The sequence below is a fragment of the Ursus maritimus genome, unplaced genomic scaffold, assembly GCF_017311325.1.
Source record: "Ursus maritimus isolate PB19 unplaced genomic scaffold, ASM1731132v1 scaffold_1, whole genome shotgun sequence".
In the NCBI taxonomy this organism is placed as follows: Eukaryota; Metazoa; Chordata; class Mammalia; order Carnivora; family Ursidae; genus Ursus; species Ursus maritimus.
Genome location: NW_024423343.1, coordinates 15,644,939 through 15,662,776, shown reverse-complemented (window position 1 = coordinate 15,662,776; position 17,838 = coordinate 15,644,939). Strand labels below are relative to the sequence as shown.

At 41.4% G+C, this 17,838-nt stretch overlaps 1 protein-coding gene across 5 annotated transcripts in view; it reads right to left on the bottom strand.

The window, feature by feature from the left end:
* The window catches only part of PAX3 (paired box 3), a 93,348-nt gene that overhangs the window by 25,783 nt on the left and 49,727 nt on the right, over positions 1 to 17,838 (bottom strand). For 3 of the 5 annotated variants that reach the window (XM_008690416.2, XM_040639934.1, XM_008690417.2), the window contains exon 5: positions 3,702 to 3,907. In XM_008690416.2, coding sequence (XP_008688638.2) covers positions 3,702 to 3,907 — 206 coding nt within the window. The remainder of the gene's footprint in view (positions 1 to 3,701; positions 3,908 to 17,838) is intronic. The other 2 variants (XM_040639948.1, XM_008690418.2) reach the window with 1 other exon arrangement.

Below are 17,838 nucleotides of genomic sequence, written 5' to 3'. Positions count from 1 at the left end.
CTTTATCATGATGAACACTGAATAATATATAGAATTTTTGAATGACTCTACTGTATACCTGAAACTAATATATCATTGCATGTTAACTGTACTCAAATTAAAATCAATCCATCCATCCATCCATCCATCCATCCGTCCATCCCTATTGGGCTTCTGTGAGAATCTCCAATTACTGATGAGAAGTCATGCACCTAGTTATTTTTAATTGGGGGATAGGAAAGGAGAGGGGGCAGTGGTATTTGAGAATATGACAAAGCCAGGGACCCCCCCGCCACCCCAGTTAATGCGTGTGTACACACACACACACACACACACACACACACACACACACAGAGGCAGAGGCAAAGGCACAAAATTGTGTGTACAAATCTCAAGTCTCCCCGATTTCTTGAAGTCCATCCATGATTCTCCTGATCATCTGTGGACCCAGACTGAGACCCTCTGATCGAACCTACTCCATATTTTAAAATTAAAAGAAAAAACAATCTGAAGCCAGCAGGATTACAACAGGGTTAAGTAACTTGCTCAGCAGAACACATTTGGCAAGCTGAGACCTAAACCCACATCTTCTGACTCCTACTTAAATGCTGTCTCCTCCAGCAGCTTCCTCTGCTGTCTTCCATCATCTTGGTGGCAAAGAGCGCTACCTCCCTGCTTTGTGGGGTTCTTAGATGGAATATTTACTAGAATTCTTGCACATCATAAATATTTGCATTCTTCCCCCACGAAACTTTAATGCTTGCCGTTATTTGCATAATAACACCCAGGAGGTGAATTAGGCAAATGAGTCTTTGGTGTACAGTAATTCTCAGAGTGTGTCCTCAGATTGGGCTGTGATAAACACAACAGAGCTACGGGCTAAACAAATTTTTATGAAATACTGACAAAGGCCTAAGTTATTATAGCTTTTAGTGTCATCTCTAGCCAGAAGACTTCAGAAATATTTTACTCAGGAGGGAAAAAAAAAAAAAAAAAGAATGTAGACTTGTTTGAGGGGTTTTTTTTCATTGGGTGTTTGGTTTTCCCAGGTGCCCCAAATTAAACTAACTCACACTTTCTGGCTATCACTCAAACGGAGCTGACGGAGCTGACGTCGCTACTGCTTTCCCAGATCCTTCTAAAAACTAAAGGATTTTGTTCTGGCATTTTAATCAGTGATTAACTACTCCCTTCTTTTTCCTGCTGTGTTAAGTAAAAGATCCATATGCTGGGTGTTGTAGGGAATTTGCTAGGCCGTAGATCATAGCTGTGGTGCAAGACGTGATGTGTCTCAAGGGAACTAACGAAGCCATAAGGAATGTCAAGAGTCACCGGGTTAAAGCCACATTAGGACAGCTGTTAGGTTAATGAGGGCCCTGCTTCGGAGAGGAGGTCACTGTATAGAAAAATATGAACCACTCTTTATTGGTTTGATCCCATGTCCTCTGCAAGTTAATGGGCCTTTCTTATTCTCCTTTGACATTCACTGAACCAGATGTGAACGCTGGGCACTGCACAAGCTGCATGGGTTTGAGAGTCAGTCTGTCTCCCATCCTCGTTTTTGGCAAAGGCAAGAAGGACAGAAAACAACACGGAACACTTTCAGTTTTCCATCACTCTCTGTTTTACTTCTTTAAAATCAGTGTTTATTTTTTGACTGAGTGCAGAACTGGTCTCCTATCTGTCTAAAGGACAGACTCGGGATGTGGGCTTGGCCAGACAGGGAATATAGGGATCAAATCCTGGAATGCAATGGGCACTCTAGAAAGGTTTGCTGGAAGAATGGAGGTGGGAACGGATCTGACTTCAGATTTAAAGCAGGTAATCACAGAACTGTAATAAAAGCAATCAGATTTGATATATACGATATTTATAACATTGTTCTATATGATATCATGATACATACACTACATATAGTATTATACCATACAATATTTATTTATGTAAACCATCATAATTTCTGGTTAGTGGTGGTCAATTCTGGAGAGGAACACTGTACCCCAATGTAACAAGTAGACCAAGTCAATAAAAAGCTGTAAAATATCTGCACTATAAGCCTCCACGTATCTGTGACTCTTCTCTTCACTCACCCTTCCACCCAACTCCTGCTTACGCAATCCGTTGCCTACATTCCACCTCTGAATACCTTTTGCCACTGTCCTTTCCTTTCCGTTCCGATGGCTCCTGACCCGTTCATGAGCACAGCCTCCACTGCCCATCACAATTGTGAGAGCCCTTGCCTGAAACCCAAGCCCTCCACAGGATGTCCTCAGCCTAGATTTCCAACCATATTCCTCCGCGCCACCCTACCTCTCCCTACCCTCCAACCAAACTGAACTATTCCTTTGACATGAACAAAAATGAAAGATCACCAGGTATGTAACTCAGGTGCGTCCAACTCTCCGTGCTTTTGCTCACATTATTCCCTCTTACTAATGTACTCTCCCCGCCCTCCCTGTCCAGAGAATTTCTATTTAGCTCTAAAAGTTCATCTTAAATCTGCCCTATTTGTGAGCCTCTCTTGTTATCCAGCAATATCTCATTCTTTCCTCTTCTCAACTCCCACTGCACTTTGTTTCTCTCTTCTGGTACTTATCACATCTGGGTTTTTTTAATTATTCGTGTTTATTTCATTAACCATATTTCTGGCACAAGGGGGCCACTCACAATTTGTTTGCTGTTATCTATGTACCCCCCTTGAAGTCCATACAGTGGCCCGTGTGTAACAAGGATACCTTTTTTTTTTTTTAAGATTTAATTTATTTATTTGACAGAGAGAGAGAGACAGCCAGTGAGAGAGGGAACACAAGCAGGGGGAGTGGGAGAGGAAGAAGCAGGCTCCCAGCGGAGGAGCCGGATGCGGGGCTCGATCCCAGAACACCCTGGGCCAAAGGTAGATGCTTAACGACTGAGCCACCCAGGCGCCCCCGTAACAAGGATTCCTGAACAGGAACTGACACGCTTCTGGGTGTTATATCTGAAATAATCGTATTCTCCTATTAATGACAACCAAAGACTAAAATAAGAATGCATATTTTTGTAAATAACAATAACAACAACAACCCTAAAAATGCAAAGAGAACAAATAGATCATTTTAAAATCTATCCGCATAAAATACTTGTATCCAACACATGACAGAGAAGGAGCCAAACATATTGATCACGTCGACAAATTTGATTAGACTTACCAACTTCTTCAGTGAGAAAAAAAAATTGTCTGACTGGTTAGCAAAGTAAAATACTGCTGGATACGATAGACGTACCTAAAACAAACTAGATTCGGTGGGGGTGATAGGGCAAATACAAATAAAAATAAAAAAGAGGTCACGATCGTGCCATCAGGACAAGGCAGAAGACAAAGAAAAGGCACTAGAGAGAACGTGGTGGGAACTTTGTACTACTCAAGGCTACAATTCACAGTGCAGTGCCATTCCTAACATATTTCTTCTCCGGGTTTAAAATCTGCTTTAGGGGCACCTGGGTGGCTCGGTGGGTTAAGCGTCTGCCTTCGGCTCAGGTCATGACCTCAGGGTCCTGGGATCGAGTCCCACATCGGGCTCCTTGCTCAGCAGAGAGTCTGCTTCTCCCTCTCCCTCTGCGCTCTCGCTCTCTCTCAAATAAATAAATAAAATCTTTAAAAAGAACATCAAATCTGCTTTAGATGAGAAGACACTGTTTCCCTGCCCGGATTTAATCAGGACGTGGATATTTCGAGTCAGTACCTGGACCCGGGCCTCGGTGAGCTTCGCCCTCTGCGCCAGCTCCTCCCTGGTATAAATATCAGGGTAGTGGGTTCTCTCAAAAGCTCGCTCCAGCTCTTCAAGCTGTTCTGCCGTGAAAGTGGTTCGGCTCCTGCGCTGTTTCCTCTTTAACGGCAAGTCTGGTTCGGAGTCGATGTCGGAGCCTTCATCTGATTGCGGTGCTGAGGCTAAATGCACGGGAGAGAAAACGTGATAAAACGGGAGTCAGAACACGAGTTTGACCAAGACTTAATGACTCAAAGCCTAAAGTACATTCCCACGTCTTCGCTTGGACACCAAGCCCCTCTGTGCAGTATCGCATTATTAAAGGATAGTTAATCTCTTCCCCTACTTTGTCTCCAAGCCCCCCAGGCAGAAATCGTTGTTGCCTGCATCTGTCACTCTGTCACCCTAGGTCCGTTATGAGATCTTAGAAAACAAGGACAGGCATGATTCCATTTTTATGGCCCTCATGCTTAGCGCTTAATGGGTCCTCCATTTTTGTTTGATGAATGAATCAAATTTAATGTGGTTCCAAATACACTTTGCCCGCCTTTTACAGGAGGAAATCTGTTAACAAATGTGATTTTTTTTTAAATTCCAAAACTGACTTAGTGTCTTAAAAGTCAATAATAGTAAAGTGTTACAGGATTCCTACAAATGTATAGACTCTACTCCTGTACGAGAAATTATATTTAAATTTAGTATCTTATTACCAGATACCGAGAAACGTTTAAGGAGAGTTTAGATATTGTTAATGTGAACCTCAAGAACAGAGTCGAGAAAAAGCATAGGCACAGTCTAGCAAACTGTCCCTAAAACGAAGTTCAGAGTCTGGGTCTCTGCTAAATGGTGAGCAGCTGCCCAGGACTGCTGCCTAATTTGAGGAACACAGTGCAAAACAAAAATGCAAGTTCTTATGTTCAAAAATTATTACAAATTGTGAGATGGCCACAACAGAGCATAAAAACCAAACCCAGGGCCCTTGTAAGCATGGGGGAAGGGGGGGCGACTGCATAGGTCACATATTCCTGAAACCAGTCCTCTGCAGACCTCTCCCCAGCACAGTTTGAATTTGCCTGTGTTAGCAGGCATCAGGGAAGGAGATCTTCCATATTTTGCGGGTGAGCATCTACGAAACAGAAGAAGGAACTGGGAAATTAGATAGGAATTTGCACTGAAGATACAATATGGCGCCCGTGAGTTCTTGCAGTAACTGAGCACCTGTCAGCCTGTAGAGGGTTCTGGGTTTGAGGCCACAGCAGTCACAGGGCTCCGGGCAGGAAAGCAGCCCTCTCCCAGAGCCCTCTCCCAGAGGATATCGGGCCAGTAGCAGAGGGCCATCAGAGGGCTCTCAGACACTTACTCTGAGCAGAACTCAGGAGCCCGAGCAGCCATGCTCCTGAGCATGTCCAAATACACTCTGAAATCTCCCCCAAATGACTGGGGGATCCTCTGGGGAAGGGGCTGAAATGTGCTGTTAGCAAGTGGGGAAGGAAATTCAGAAAATTATAGATTATTAAGGTCATTGTCAAGGTAACTCCTTTGCACTCTCAGGCTGTAGGACCTGGGGGGATCCAGGTGGTGCCAGAAGCAATGTCAAAATGCAGTGTTTTCCACACCATGCATTCTCTTTTATCTTAAACCCAAACTCAACGCTGCCCTACAGAACTCTAAAATTTCATTCTATCTCAGTATATTATATTATAAGCTGCCGAAAGGGGTATACATCCAAAATAATCCATAAATAGAATTTTACATTTTTTTAGTATTTAATACTTTTACCATTTATTCACATTCAAGCTATAAAATTGAGAGAGTGGATTAATAATCTATACAACAAATTAAAGAAAAACAAGTGCTTGTGGATAAAAGCAAAAGGGAACTATAATATATAGTACGTCTACTGTAGGTTAGCCATTACGCTTGGTGTTTCAATGATGTTGTCTAATTTGATATAAAGTGGTCTAATTTGATATAAATCTTATTTTAGGATACTTAAAGAAACAAAACTAGACTTGCTTTAAGTGTGGGAATATTTTAAAGGAGAATTAACACGCTAAGGAAAGTGCATTGCTTTATAAACTTCAAGAGCTCCCAATACAACTTACACGTGTATATGTTTGATAAATGTGAGTCAAATTAAAAAAGCAATAATTTGGGGGGCGCCTGGGTGGCACAGCGGTTAAGCGTCTGCCTTCGGCTCAGGGCGTGATCCCGGCGATCCGGGATCGAGCCCCACATCAGGCTCTTCCGCTATGAGCCTGCTTCTTCCTCTCCCACTCCCCGTGCTTGTGTTCCCTCTCTCGCTGGCTGTCTCTATCTCTGTCGAATAAATAAATAAAATCTTTAAAAAAAAAAAAAAAGCAATAATTTGGGGCGCCTGGGTGGCACAGCGGTTAAGCATCTGCCTTCGGCTCAGGGCGTGATCCTGGCGTTTCGGGATCAAGCCCCATGTCAGGCTCCTCCACTCGGAGCCTGCTTCTTCCTCTCCCACTCCCCCTGCTGTGTTCCCTCTCTCGCTGGCTGTCTCTATCTCTGTTAAATAAATAAATAAAATCTTTAAAAAAAAAAAAAAGGCAATAATTTGTGCATCATTGTAGAGCAGAGGATCTTGAACTTTTGGAGTATCAGAACCACCTGAAAAGCTTATTAAAACACAGACTGCTGCCCCCCCAACCCCACAGATTCTGTTTTGGGGGTTGGTTGATGCCAGCTTTGCTGGTCCTAAATGACCCTTTGAGAACCACCTCTATAGAATATTCCAGATTATTATTTTCTCTCCCAAAATTCCCAAGTACATAAAATATTTCCTGCTGTAACTTATCAAAACAATGGTTTCACATACATATTTTTAAATTATAAACAGTATACTTCCCAAGAAACAGATTATTCATTCCCCCTAAGACAATAAATCGCCATAAAATGTTTCCCTTCCCCACTTCCAGTTTCTGTTGCCCTGACTTTTCCGTCTTCTGTGAATTCAGGTGAAAAAACCAACAGCATTTAAGGAGTGACCAAAACCTTCCTCTGCCTGTGAGAACCTTAAATCTTTGCACTTTCTCTTACTATGATCCCATTAGGATAATAGTATGTGGAAATTTTCATGTTTCCTCTGGGAGTCTCTAAGGTTATTAAATCCTCCCAAGTAAATATGATGAGCCATGCACTGTCAGGTCAATTAATCAAAATCATCTCTAGTTTCTGAAGAAAAGGGGCTCCTGAAATGTACATGTACCAGCGAGAGTTAATTCTGAGGGTCAAGACCACCATGTTTCATCTTAAAAATCAACATCCCCCAGAATATAAGCTTCGTGGGCTCAAGGCCTTTCTCTGACTTGTTCACTGCTGGATGCCTTGGAACATAGTAGGTGTTCAATAAACACATCTTGACAGAATGGAAACACCTGGTAGAACTTAAGTTTTGAACCAACGCTGACTTCTCTGCCCCTATTTTGCATCTTTAAATGGAAATTCTGCCCTTCTGAGTCTCCCAACATCTACTGAAATGAGATTTGGGAGTGTATAAATCCTCAAAAATAATTTGGAAGATTTTGCAAGAATTTACATACCTGAATTTTTCTGGGAGATAATTACGAATTTTTTCAGAAGATTGTGATTTTAAAAAAAAAGATGAAGAATCACCGACAGCCAATGATTAAAAAGACTCGGAATGTCTGGAGTTCAATAGGACAGCCTTTACCACTCAAAATAAAATTTTCGTCAACAAGCTAACAAATCACTACTTGTATTTCTAGACTGTTTATTCAAAAGCAATCCAACAGTTGTATCTAACTAGGAAAACCTCCATAAAGCATCCTTTCAAAAGACACTGAGGAAATGACTTGCCTGAGTTTTCTGCTGGAAAGTTATCTGAACCAACTGATCCTTCTTGGCAATAAGAAGCCGCAGTTGTACAAGTTAATTCTAACTTTCCTCCATCTGTACACCCCAAAAGGATGTGGGCTTTAAAATATGTTAAGTCAGCAACCCAAGATTAATCTACCAGCTAGGAAATACTAGCTATTTTTAAAGATGGAAATACTACTGTTTTTTATGTCACTCAATAGAAATAAGATTTACAGAGAACACGATAATGCCATGAACTTGAATCATTCCGTTTTTACCAAAAATAAATCTGATACTTACATTCCATTGTAACAGCACAAAAAAAAAAAATCATTTTGTTGAAGTCCATCTGTTTTACATATTCAACTTAGATCCTAGATACAAAGTACCTCATCTTGCTAAATATTACCCCAAAGTAAAAACAAGGCTTTTTTTTTTTTCAGACAGCTCCACAGAAAGAAATTATATTTGTCTCTGCACAGAATATCTAATGCTCTGACTTGGACATTGCAAGCACCACCAGTAAGACAGTTATCTAAATGAGTTTGTAGATTTTGTGAGGATATAGGAACAAGATTAAATATAATGTCTCCAGTAAAATCATCTCTTTGGATTATTTCTGCTGTCCGGCCCTAATTTAAGGGGAGATTTTCAGTTACATTTAAGTTGCTCAATCATATTCTATAATGCCTTCACAAAGTTTGCTTTATTATTCATTAATTAGAGATAGTGTTCCCCACCTGAAATTCCAAAATAGCGCTCATAAGAAATCCATATTAACATACACTGTATGTTAATTAATTGAATTTAAATTTAAAAAAAATTTTTTAATCCATATTAACATATAATACATGGCGCTTTTTTTTCCATAGGAATACATGGCTTTTTAAGTGGAGATTGTATTGCTTTAAATTGCATGATTCTCAGATTTTATCCCAATCCATATTCTTAACAGATTTTGAAAGTTTTGACTCTATTTTCAAAACCCCCTCACCATCCATTCTCTGACTTATACCTTTGTGTCACTCAATGTCTCAAATGAACCTGGAGCAAACCTTACCAAGAAAACGAGGATTTCTCTCTCTTTCCAATGTAACTACACAAAAACCCTGTGAAATAAATATGCCATTGTATAGAAAAAGGAAACTGAGACTCAGAGACACCATTCAAATCACATGGCTAGAGAAGCTAGGATTTGACCCAGGTCTACAGGGCTTCAGGAGACGTGCTTTCTCTCTTCCAGCCTGGTATGTTCTAAATAGGTGCTGAGTTTCTTTCTTTCTCTCTCTCTCTCACATACACACATAATACAGAGTTCTTTTGAAGAGTACCAGAAACAAATCCAAACAGGAATTCCAATGCAAATCATTTAGCTGATTGCCACCTATTACTCTCATTTGTCCCAGATTTTCAAAAACGTCCTAGAATCAAATGAAATTGATGAAAACACAACAGTTTGATTAATATACACCAAGTCAAAACAATTTTCTAATTGAATTTAATTCAATTCAACGAACATTGATTGAATTCTTTGCATATTCAAGTGTGGCTGTTAAATAAGGATAAAGCTCTAAGAAATGAATCAATTTGCCAAGTTATTAAATGAATGTATTTAAGAAAACAAAATAGTCAGTGTGACCATTTGCAGTCTCCCTTAAAAATCATCACTGACTCCTGGTCCTAAGATCCTGGGTCCATTTCCAGAACATTCTACTGATCACAAGTAGTTGAACCGATCACTCATTTTTTATCTTTACTAAATCCTTCTTTTTTTGCTATTAAAAACATGTTAGTGAAAAGATCTCAAGTGCTGTAAAGTAACCTCAAACTGTTTTCAAACAAAAGCACGGGAACAAATAACTTGAAATCTGTTGGGATATTCACAAGTTATTCAGCTGACACCCCAGAGTGATCACAGGAAAATATTGTCTCTCCCCAGGTACCTCAGTGTTTCAGCTCTGTGCTTTGTAAGAAAGTTCATTTCTTCTTTTTCTATCTCAAGCTAATTTTAGGTCTTAGGAGACAATTTTTAGTCATCCCAATGATTTCACATTAACTCCCAAGATTAACCTTGGGGAAGTGGACAGCATCAGTTTAAAAAATAAAAATAAAAAAATAAAATAAAATAAAAAGACCAAGCATAGGCAACAATCATACCACAGGATTACAAATCTTCCTTTGGAAACAAATCAAACAAGGAGAAGGCAGAAGTATTACCACCAGCGGACCAACCATGAAGTTTAATTAAAGAAGGAATTACAGAATTAGAGAGTATGTCTTTGTCCGTTAACCCCTTGCGACCTCTTCTGTAGCCTGAAGAAATATTTCATCCTAGTTAACGCTATTATACATGAGATCTTACCTCAATTTTATAGGGATTTAGTCATGTGGAATTCTATAATTATTGGTTTCCAGACCAATATAATTCAGAGATGGGAGACAGGCAAAAAATGGAGAAACAAAATAATTCACAAGCATGAATTTGGCACACTGTCTTTCTTCTCAGCAAGACCTTTCATTTGAATAATTAAAGAATCAAAACATGACAACCATTTAAACTCTATGTTTGTCCCAGATATAATACAATGCAATTTACAGACACAGAAGAGGTGGGGGCGGGAGATCTCTCTCTCTGCGGGCTCCGAGGCTGACGTCCTTAGTCATCGGTCATTTACTCAAAGATAGCCCCAGACCAAATCAGATGGTCTTTCTGTCTGTGCTAATCTTTGTAAGCTAGACCTGTCAGCATTTGTACTTAATGCTGTGTCTCCCTGATTCAAAAAATAATAATAAAATAAAAATAGGAATCATGATTGAGAGCTCCCTGAGATCATTTCCTCCCGGATCTGAAGGTTTCAGGGTAGCTGGCAGGCAGGTCAACTCGAAGTTTGGTGCACCTGCTTGGGTAATTGCAGAATGTCTCCTGTGTTTGTGAGTTTTACCGTCCAATGTGAAGGGGACGATGGGACAGCTAACTGTTTTCTGATGTGAAGTGGCCCTTTTACACTGAGAGAGATGTGAATGACCTCTCTCGTGTTTACTCGGGTGAAAGCCAGGAGGAGTGAAGCAAGACTGATATTCCCTCACAGACCCAGAGTAAATGACAAATGACATTTTCCCTTTGTGATCTTTGGGATTTTTGTTGACTTATTTGGAGGCTTTTGTTGGATCCCAAGAAATGGCCTGTGGCTGAGGCCTATTCTACCGATTTCCACGCTCCATCTGTGGAATCCATCAACGGGGCATTTACCCTCATTCAGGGCTCTGACACCTGCCTGGCAGGGAGCAGCAGACACAAAGAAAGCCGGGAGTGGATGAGAAAGGGGAGGTTGGTTTTTGTGTGTGTGTGTGTGTGTTTTTTCCAGAGGAGGAGGGTGGGGGGAGGTTGAAATGGATGCACAGTAGGGGTTAATCCAAGCCAGTTGAGAGACTTCAGCACCTGGAAGCTTCTCTTCCACATTAATTCACAAGCTGAGAAGTAATCGGCAACATTATTTTTTTTTTAAGTGTGTTTAAATTGTATAGATGTCAAGAAAAGGAAAGAGATACACCTCTGAAAGGAACAAACGGACGATTTAGGACAGAACCTAAAGGTAGGTCTACAAAGTGTGTGTGACCTAATGCACTCACAAGCCTTAAGGCGAACTTCCCAGAATTCCTAACTCAGAGCTAGGATTTGAGGAGCTGTTATTTTGTGAGTTGAGGAACTAGGAGAAATGGTTTATAACCTCATCAGTGGTCCATCTGGGGGTGTGGGGGTCTTGTGTTGTTTCCATTGCCTCTACAACTTCTCCAAATAATCTTTTAACAAGGACCTCCCCTCACCCCCCCCCCCCCAAAAAAACGGTAGGACCATCTATGGCAAGACTATTCTGGGCTTTCTCGCAGAAAGGTTCTTTTGAGAACCCGAAATCTCATTAAGAGCCTCCAGCCATCTACCCACTCCTGCTCCTTCCCCCGCAGTCCCCATTTTGGGGGCTGGAGAAATGAAACGCTATTCCCCTCCCCTCTGACCCAAGTCCTTCCCTCGGAAGCCGCCTTCTCACAGCACGGGGTCATTAGAAGGAAAATAAGCTCCTGCCAGGTTGGTGCTAATCAAAATAGCACAAATAAACCCTGACACTCAACAACTCCCCGAGTGCCTGCTGCCCCGGGAGGAGAGTACAGATTGGTTATGAATATGGCGGGCGGCGGCGTCCCGGAAGCCCGCGTGCGCTGCGCGCCCGCCCGGCCGTCATCGCGAATGCACAACTAGACCGTTGGGTGTTTGTTTAAGATAAGGGCTGACAAGCCAAGCTGGCAGAACCGGCCAAGCTGCCTCCAGGGCGTCGAGCAGCATGGCCCCAAAGACCCCAGAGCCTAAGGCCCCAATAACTTTGAATTTGAGGTGCCCGCTGGATCTCTGTCTACGTTACACCGAGAGATCGTACTGCGCATGGAGTTCTGTCCCAACAGCCATCACCTGACCCGTCCTCGCTGAATAGGCCTCCTCTGTAACCACGAAGCTGGAAAGGAAGGCTTGCTTTCCCTTTCGTCATCACAGCCCGGCTAGTGGTGCTTGTTAGTAAAAATACATTGAAGTAAAAACGTGCTTGTGCCCCTTCTCTTCCCCTGACAGAGCAGCAACCAAACTGAGCACCTCCTTGCAAAGGCTTCAGGGGAGGGAGGAATCAGGGCTTGTTCAGAGACCCTGGCGCTCACCCAGAAGAACTCACTAGCTTCTGGAACCCTTTATTTTAAGACGTGTGTGTGTGTGTGTGTGTGTGTGTGTGTGTGTGTGAGACAAGACCTGCTTTTATAAAATGAATCTCTCTCACCAAGAAAAGATGAAGGCTCACTTCCCTACCCCACCCCTGCAAATGATTTTTATTTGCAATTTTTTTAATGGCTTTTTTCCAACTCCATGGTAACTGCCACCAGAGCATTTCAAAGAGGAAAAGAGAGGAAAGCCCCAAGAAAATGTGTTGCTATTCAATTAGGAAAACTGATTAGTTAACTAATTAATCAGTTAACAGCTTTCTAAGAATAGTCTCCCGTGATAAGAGTTTCCCCCTCAAGAGCTTAAAAGTCAGTCATAATTAAAATTAAGAACCAGAGCTCTATCCAGCTTCTGTCTCCATGGCCCTAAAAGCAGGGGGCTAGGTTCTGATTCACCGGGACTGGACTGCATGGAGCAAAGAAAGGTAATTTGCACACTGAAGGGGAACAGGAAAACAGTAGTTCTCGTGAAAGGAAAAGAGCCAAGTGACTTTTATTTACAATTGCCAAGAGAGAGGCCATTATTGACCATATGTGCCACAATTACCCTCTTATCATGGGCTGGCCATCATGTCCTTTGGGAGCTGTTAATGAACTGGGTAATTGAGCTGCTGACATGTGTTACCAAAACAAAACAATAGGAAGAAGAGACAAATGAACATTTTATTTGCCAATCAGAGTAGGTTCAGCTTTTCACAGAGCGGCAGCTAAGTAACTGGCTGAATGCATAAAACAGTGCATTGAAAGCAAGCAGATGCAGACACAATAATAGTTAACTGACAGCTTATGGCCCATCTGTGCTTAACATTTTGTTAAAGAAATTACTTGACTTGCTAAAGAGACAAATCATACAGCTGCCCTGAGTGCTGCATTGTAAGAGATAAATCATTAGCTAAACTGTTTCATGCTTAAAATGACAATGCTTATTAACAGTTAGGTTGGGACATTTTGTCAGCACAGCTAGACACAGTTACTACTTGCTAAAAATGTGACAACTCATAGATATTCAGTAGAATGGAGTTAGGGCAAAAAATCAGAACACTGCGAACAATCTGATAGAACAATAGGCAATTTTGACTCTCTCACAGTGAAATATGTATTTCTAAGATGATACAAATGGAAAAAACAAACAAACAAACCTGAGAAATGGACCACAAGATCATGTTCCACGTGGTAATTACATACCTTTCTTCCATTTACACCTTATTTATTCAGAACCGTAGAATATTAGAAATGCTCTCATTCAGGGTTGAGTACCATGACTGTCACCAATGATATCAGAACAAAAAATAAGCAGCTTAAGAAATAATTGTGTCTAGCCACTGCACTTCCCCCAAACATATTCACCGTCCTCCTTTAGAAAAGGATCTCTTTAATAGGGAAAGAAAAACCACGTTGCAAAAGACTTGCTTTATGAGATTTAGCTTATGTTTTTGTTACCGCATCTGAATTGAAACCACATTTTTTGGTCCAAGTGTGGTTCATCCAGTGCCATGCAGAGCAACTTACCTCTGAAATCATTCCTGTGTAAACTGGTTAACTAGAGACAGAACACAGATCTCTCAAAGCCCTTCTAGTGATGGCTCCTTCAACATTCTGGGCAAGATTAACTCAATAGTGATAGGAGACAAGCTGCTATTCGGACTGACAGCCTACCATAGCCCACCCCTGCTTCCTTCATCCTTTCTGTCCATTTTCTTTCATTTTTCCCAAAACCCTCTTTGGAGGCATAGTGTCATCCCCATCTTACAGATGAGAAAGAAAAATGAGGTGTAGGGAGTAATGTACCCTACCTGATCCATGAGAACGCAGAGAGGTTATCCAAATATAAGAGCATATATATCGAATATAAGATCTAATTCACATCGCCATTTGAGGAGTAAAGTTGATGTGGGTTGGAAGAAAAACTGTAGCCAATATCATCACTTTTTTTTTTTTCTTCCTGGTCTACCCTGCCAGGACTCAGAAGTCACAGCCAACCCTGTAAATCAGTTGTGAAAACATGACCATAAAAGGTGAGTGGTATTCTCGGTGGTGGTTGGTGGGTGTGAAAATTATGTTATGCACAGTTACTAACAAAGATTTCTGGCTACAAAACGTAAACCCCAGCTATATATACAGAGCTTTAAATAAGACACAATTAGACTCGTGACACGGTCGACAAGAAAGACCCACCCCGCCTTCCTCTTTATTTCCCACTATTGGTTATTTGTGCTAGTATGTGCACCAGTCATTTTCAAGGCAACAAATAAACCAAAACAGGACACAGAAAAAAGGTAACAAGTTACCCAAAGTGCCTTTCAGGGGAGAGAAAACAAAAGAATGCTTTTGCCACCCTTCTTAAGACAAGACAACCAGAGACATACGAAACCTAAACAGTTTTATCGACAACTAAATTTGGCAGAGATTAGCATGATAGGAGATGTTTGGGAAAAGAGAAGAAAGGCAGATTTAAGAAAAAAGTAAATTTGACACTTTTTGTGCCAGAAACCTCCATAAAGTTCTCCGTAAAGAGATAAGTGACTAAGAAACCGGATATACCAGGGAAAAGCATTGACAGAACTGCAGAATCATCAGAAACCTAGGCCAGTCCCTGCATTTTGTAGCTGAAGCCCAGAAGGCAAGGAGGGTTGCCCCAAATCACAGATCCTTCAGTGAACAGTTACGGACTGCCTCAGATGTGGCCGATACTGTCCACGGCCCCAAGGATGCAAGTATGAATCATGGATGTAGCTGAAACTCAGAGTGTAAAACTCAAATCACCTCGCTCCCACTGCAGTGCTCTCTCCTCCGAGGCAAAGTCGGGGTATATAGAGAAGATAATCCAGCCATGCCCTGCAGCAACAGGAAGACTAAATGGCCTCTCCAGGCTGAAAAACCTAGATACATTATTTACCAAATAACAGAGCCATAGATTCTGTGAGCCTGTGATCTTTAATACAGAGGTCAAATTAATGCATAAATGCTTTCACTGACACCTCCCATATGGCATTTCAAGATTGTTTCTTTGCTTTTTGTGTTCTACGGGGTTCCATAAGGGAAAAAAGGGGGCAGCCCAGGAAGCTTGTTTTGAAAATCCAAATCTTATCTGGGTCAATTTCGGCTTGTTGGAAGGTGGAGAGGTAATAACTGGATACAAATGAAAGAGGAAACTCTTTTCCTGGAGGCCACAGAGAAGGCTCACCGTCAGAAATCATTCACGGAATACCCACTGTGCAAGAAGGACTTCGCCAGAGGCTGGGAGGAAAGGGATAATGAAGAAGAGACAGTGATTTCTCCCCTTCGTCTTGCAAAGGTAGGAGGCTCAGGTGTGGGAGGCTGGCAAACCAGTCGAGATGACTAAGTAGGTGATATGAATGATTTATCACCACCCTTGGATGGGGACAGCTGCTTTTTGAAAATTTTGTTTTCTTCTCTTTGGGTGTGAGCAATAGTCACAATTGAACTCAGAAGAGGTGATTCCAGAGGTTTGGGCAAACAAAGACATATGTCTTGGTGGACATACGCTCTGGAGACAGGTCGATCTCCCTCAGATGCCCACTCAGCCACTTCCTCTCTGATCTGGGAAGAGCTGCTTAGCCCTCCGAACCAGTTTTTCATTAATAAAATGTGGTTTAAAACACCTGCTTCCAAGGCTGACTTAAAGGAAAGGTGATAGTTTGTAAATCACAGAACAGTTTCCAACACACAATACGTCCTCAGCAAATGTAGCCCTCTCTGCCTACCTTCACCTTCATACTGTCCAAGCCCACCAGGCACAAAGGAAACGCATGAGGAAAATCCTCTCCGTATTTTAAGACTAGGAGAAAAGTGATCACTAAAATTTTGTCGGAATTCCCAAATCTGTGAAATGAGAGCATCGTCCAATGCGTCATCTGCTTCCTCTTCTGAAGATTCTGCCCATAATCAGCCAAGATGTATGTGCCCACTTAAAAGGATATTCAGCTCTTGCTCCATTTCTAATTCCTTTAAAAATCCAAAATGTTGGCCAGGGCGCTCTATTCCTCCTGGCCCGGGACACGTGCCTGTGCTGTGGGATCAATGATTAAGGCAGCTCTGAATGTAAATAATTTCTGTGCTCCCGAGTACCTCAGGGCCTAAACAAGAAGGCTGACTGAACAAAAATCAGGCAACTAGCCTAAAAGAAATGAAGTATACTTGGCCTCTCCTTTACACCAACATTCATTTTGGTTTCCATGGGAAAGAACGTTGAATATTGTTTGCTTGGAGGCAAATTCTCATCCTCTTTTATGTCTATTGATACGTGTCTAAACAGCAAAATGAAATACAGTTTGGAGCCATTCACTCTCTGACCATCTTGATTACTGTCCACAGCCGATGTGAACAGGTCAGGCACCCCATCTCAGAAAAAAAAATACCAAGGATTTCTTCAGTAGCCGGCTGCTATATGACTGGACAACTGCCTTGCCTTTTCAGGAACAATGTTTCAGAACTGAAGGGAAATGAATCAGGAAGTGCTAGGTAGAAGAGGGTAATGGAAAGGAGAGAAGAACGAAGAGAAGAGAAGAGGGTCAACTTCCCATCGTAGCAAAGGCGAGTCGTAATGCAGTAAAAGTAATTTCAGAGTCAGTGGTTTGACCCCAGGCACTCCTTTCCCAAAAGACTGATGACAAGTTCTTTTGAGTTGGGAAAGCCTGCTCTGAGGGACAGGAATGGGAGAGTGAGGGTCTGAAAACATGTCCTGATCCTTGGCAGCTTTGAATAAATTACAGACCTTCTTGGATGCAGACCAAAGATAGTCCTACTCATGTTTCCCACCCACGCTAGCCCGTGTTTTTAACTAGGAATCACCCCATCAATACGTCAGGACAATACCAATATTTAATTCCATTCAGACTCAAGTCCTACTCTTCACTACCCAACCGTAAGCTTATTCCTAAGAAGAGTGTCTTGGACAACATATATTTCCTATTTTTTGTCCATTTTTGTTTTCACATTATAAATGTATATTATAGAATAAAATTTGGGCAGTGCCTAAAAATTTTTAAAAATTTAAAAAACAGTGATAATCCCAGAATCCAAAACAATCACTACTGATTTTAAATTAAGGAGATTAAATAAATAGATTGGTCGGATGGATGGATGGATGGAGTGAAAGTTAGATATAGATGGACCAAACTTCTTTACTTTGTTTCTCTCCATTCTTTTGTTCTCTGTATATTAGTAACAAGACGTAAGTTTTTTAAAAACTCTTTCTTGATTAACTACACATTAAAAAGATAAATGAAACTCTTCCCTCCAGCTAATAGTCAAATAAATTTACCTTTGTTGTTAGTATTATTGATGTGTGACAATTTAACTTGAGTTCTGAAATTATGCAGCACTATTCCTTCCAGTTTGCTCACATAGACCTGTAGATACATTTGATTGTGCAAATATGAGCATCTGCCCATCTCTATATAATGAGGACCATGATCAATGGCATGTATTCACATTGCATTCACATGATGCTGGCATATAATTCATTCAAAATGGAAGCTGTTCCCATACA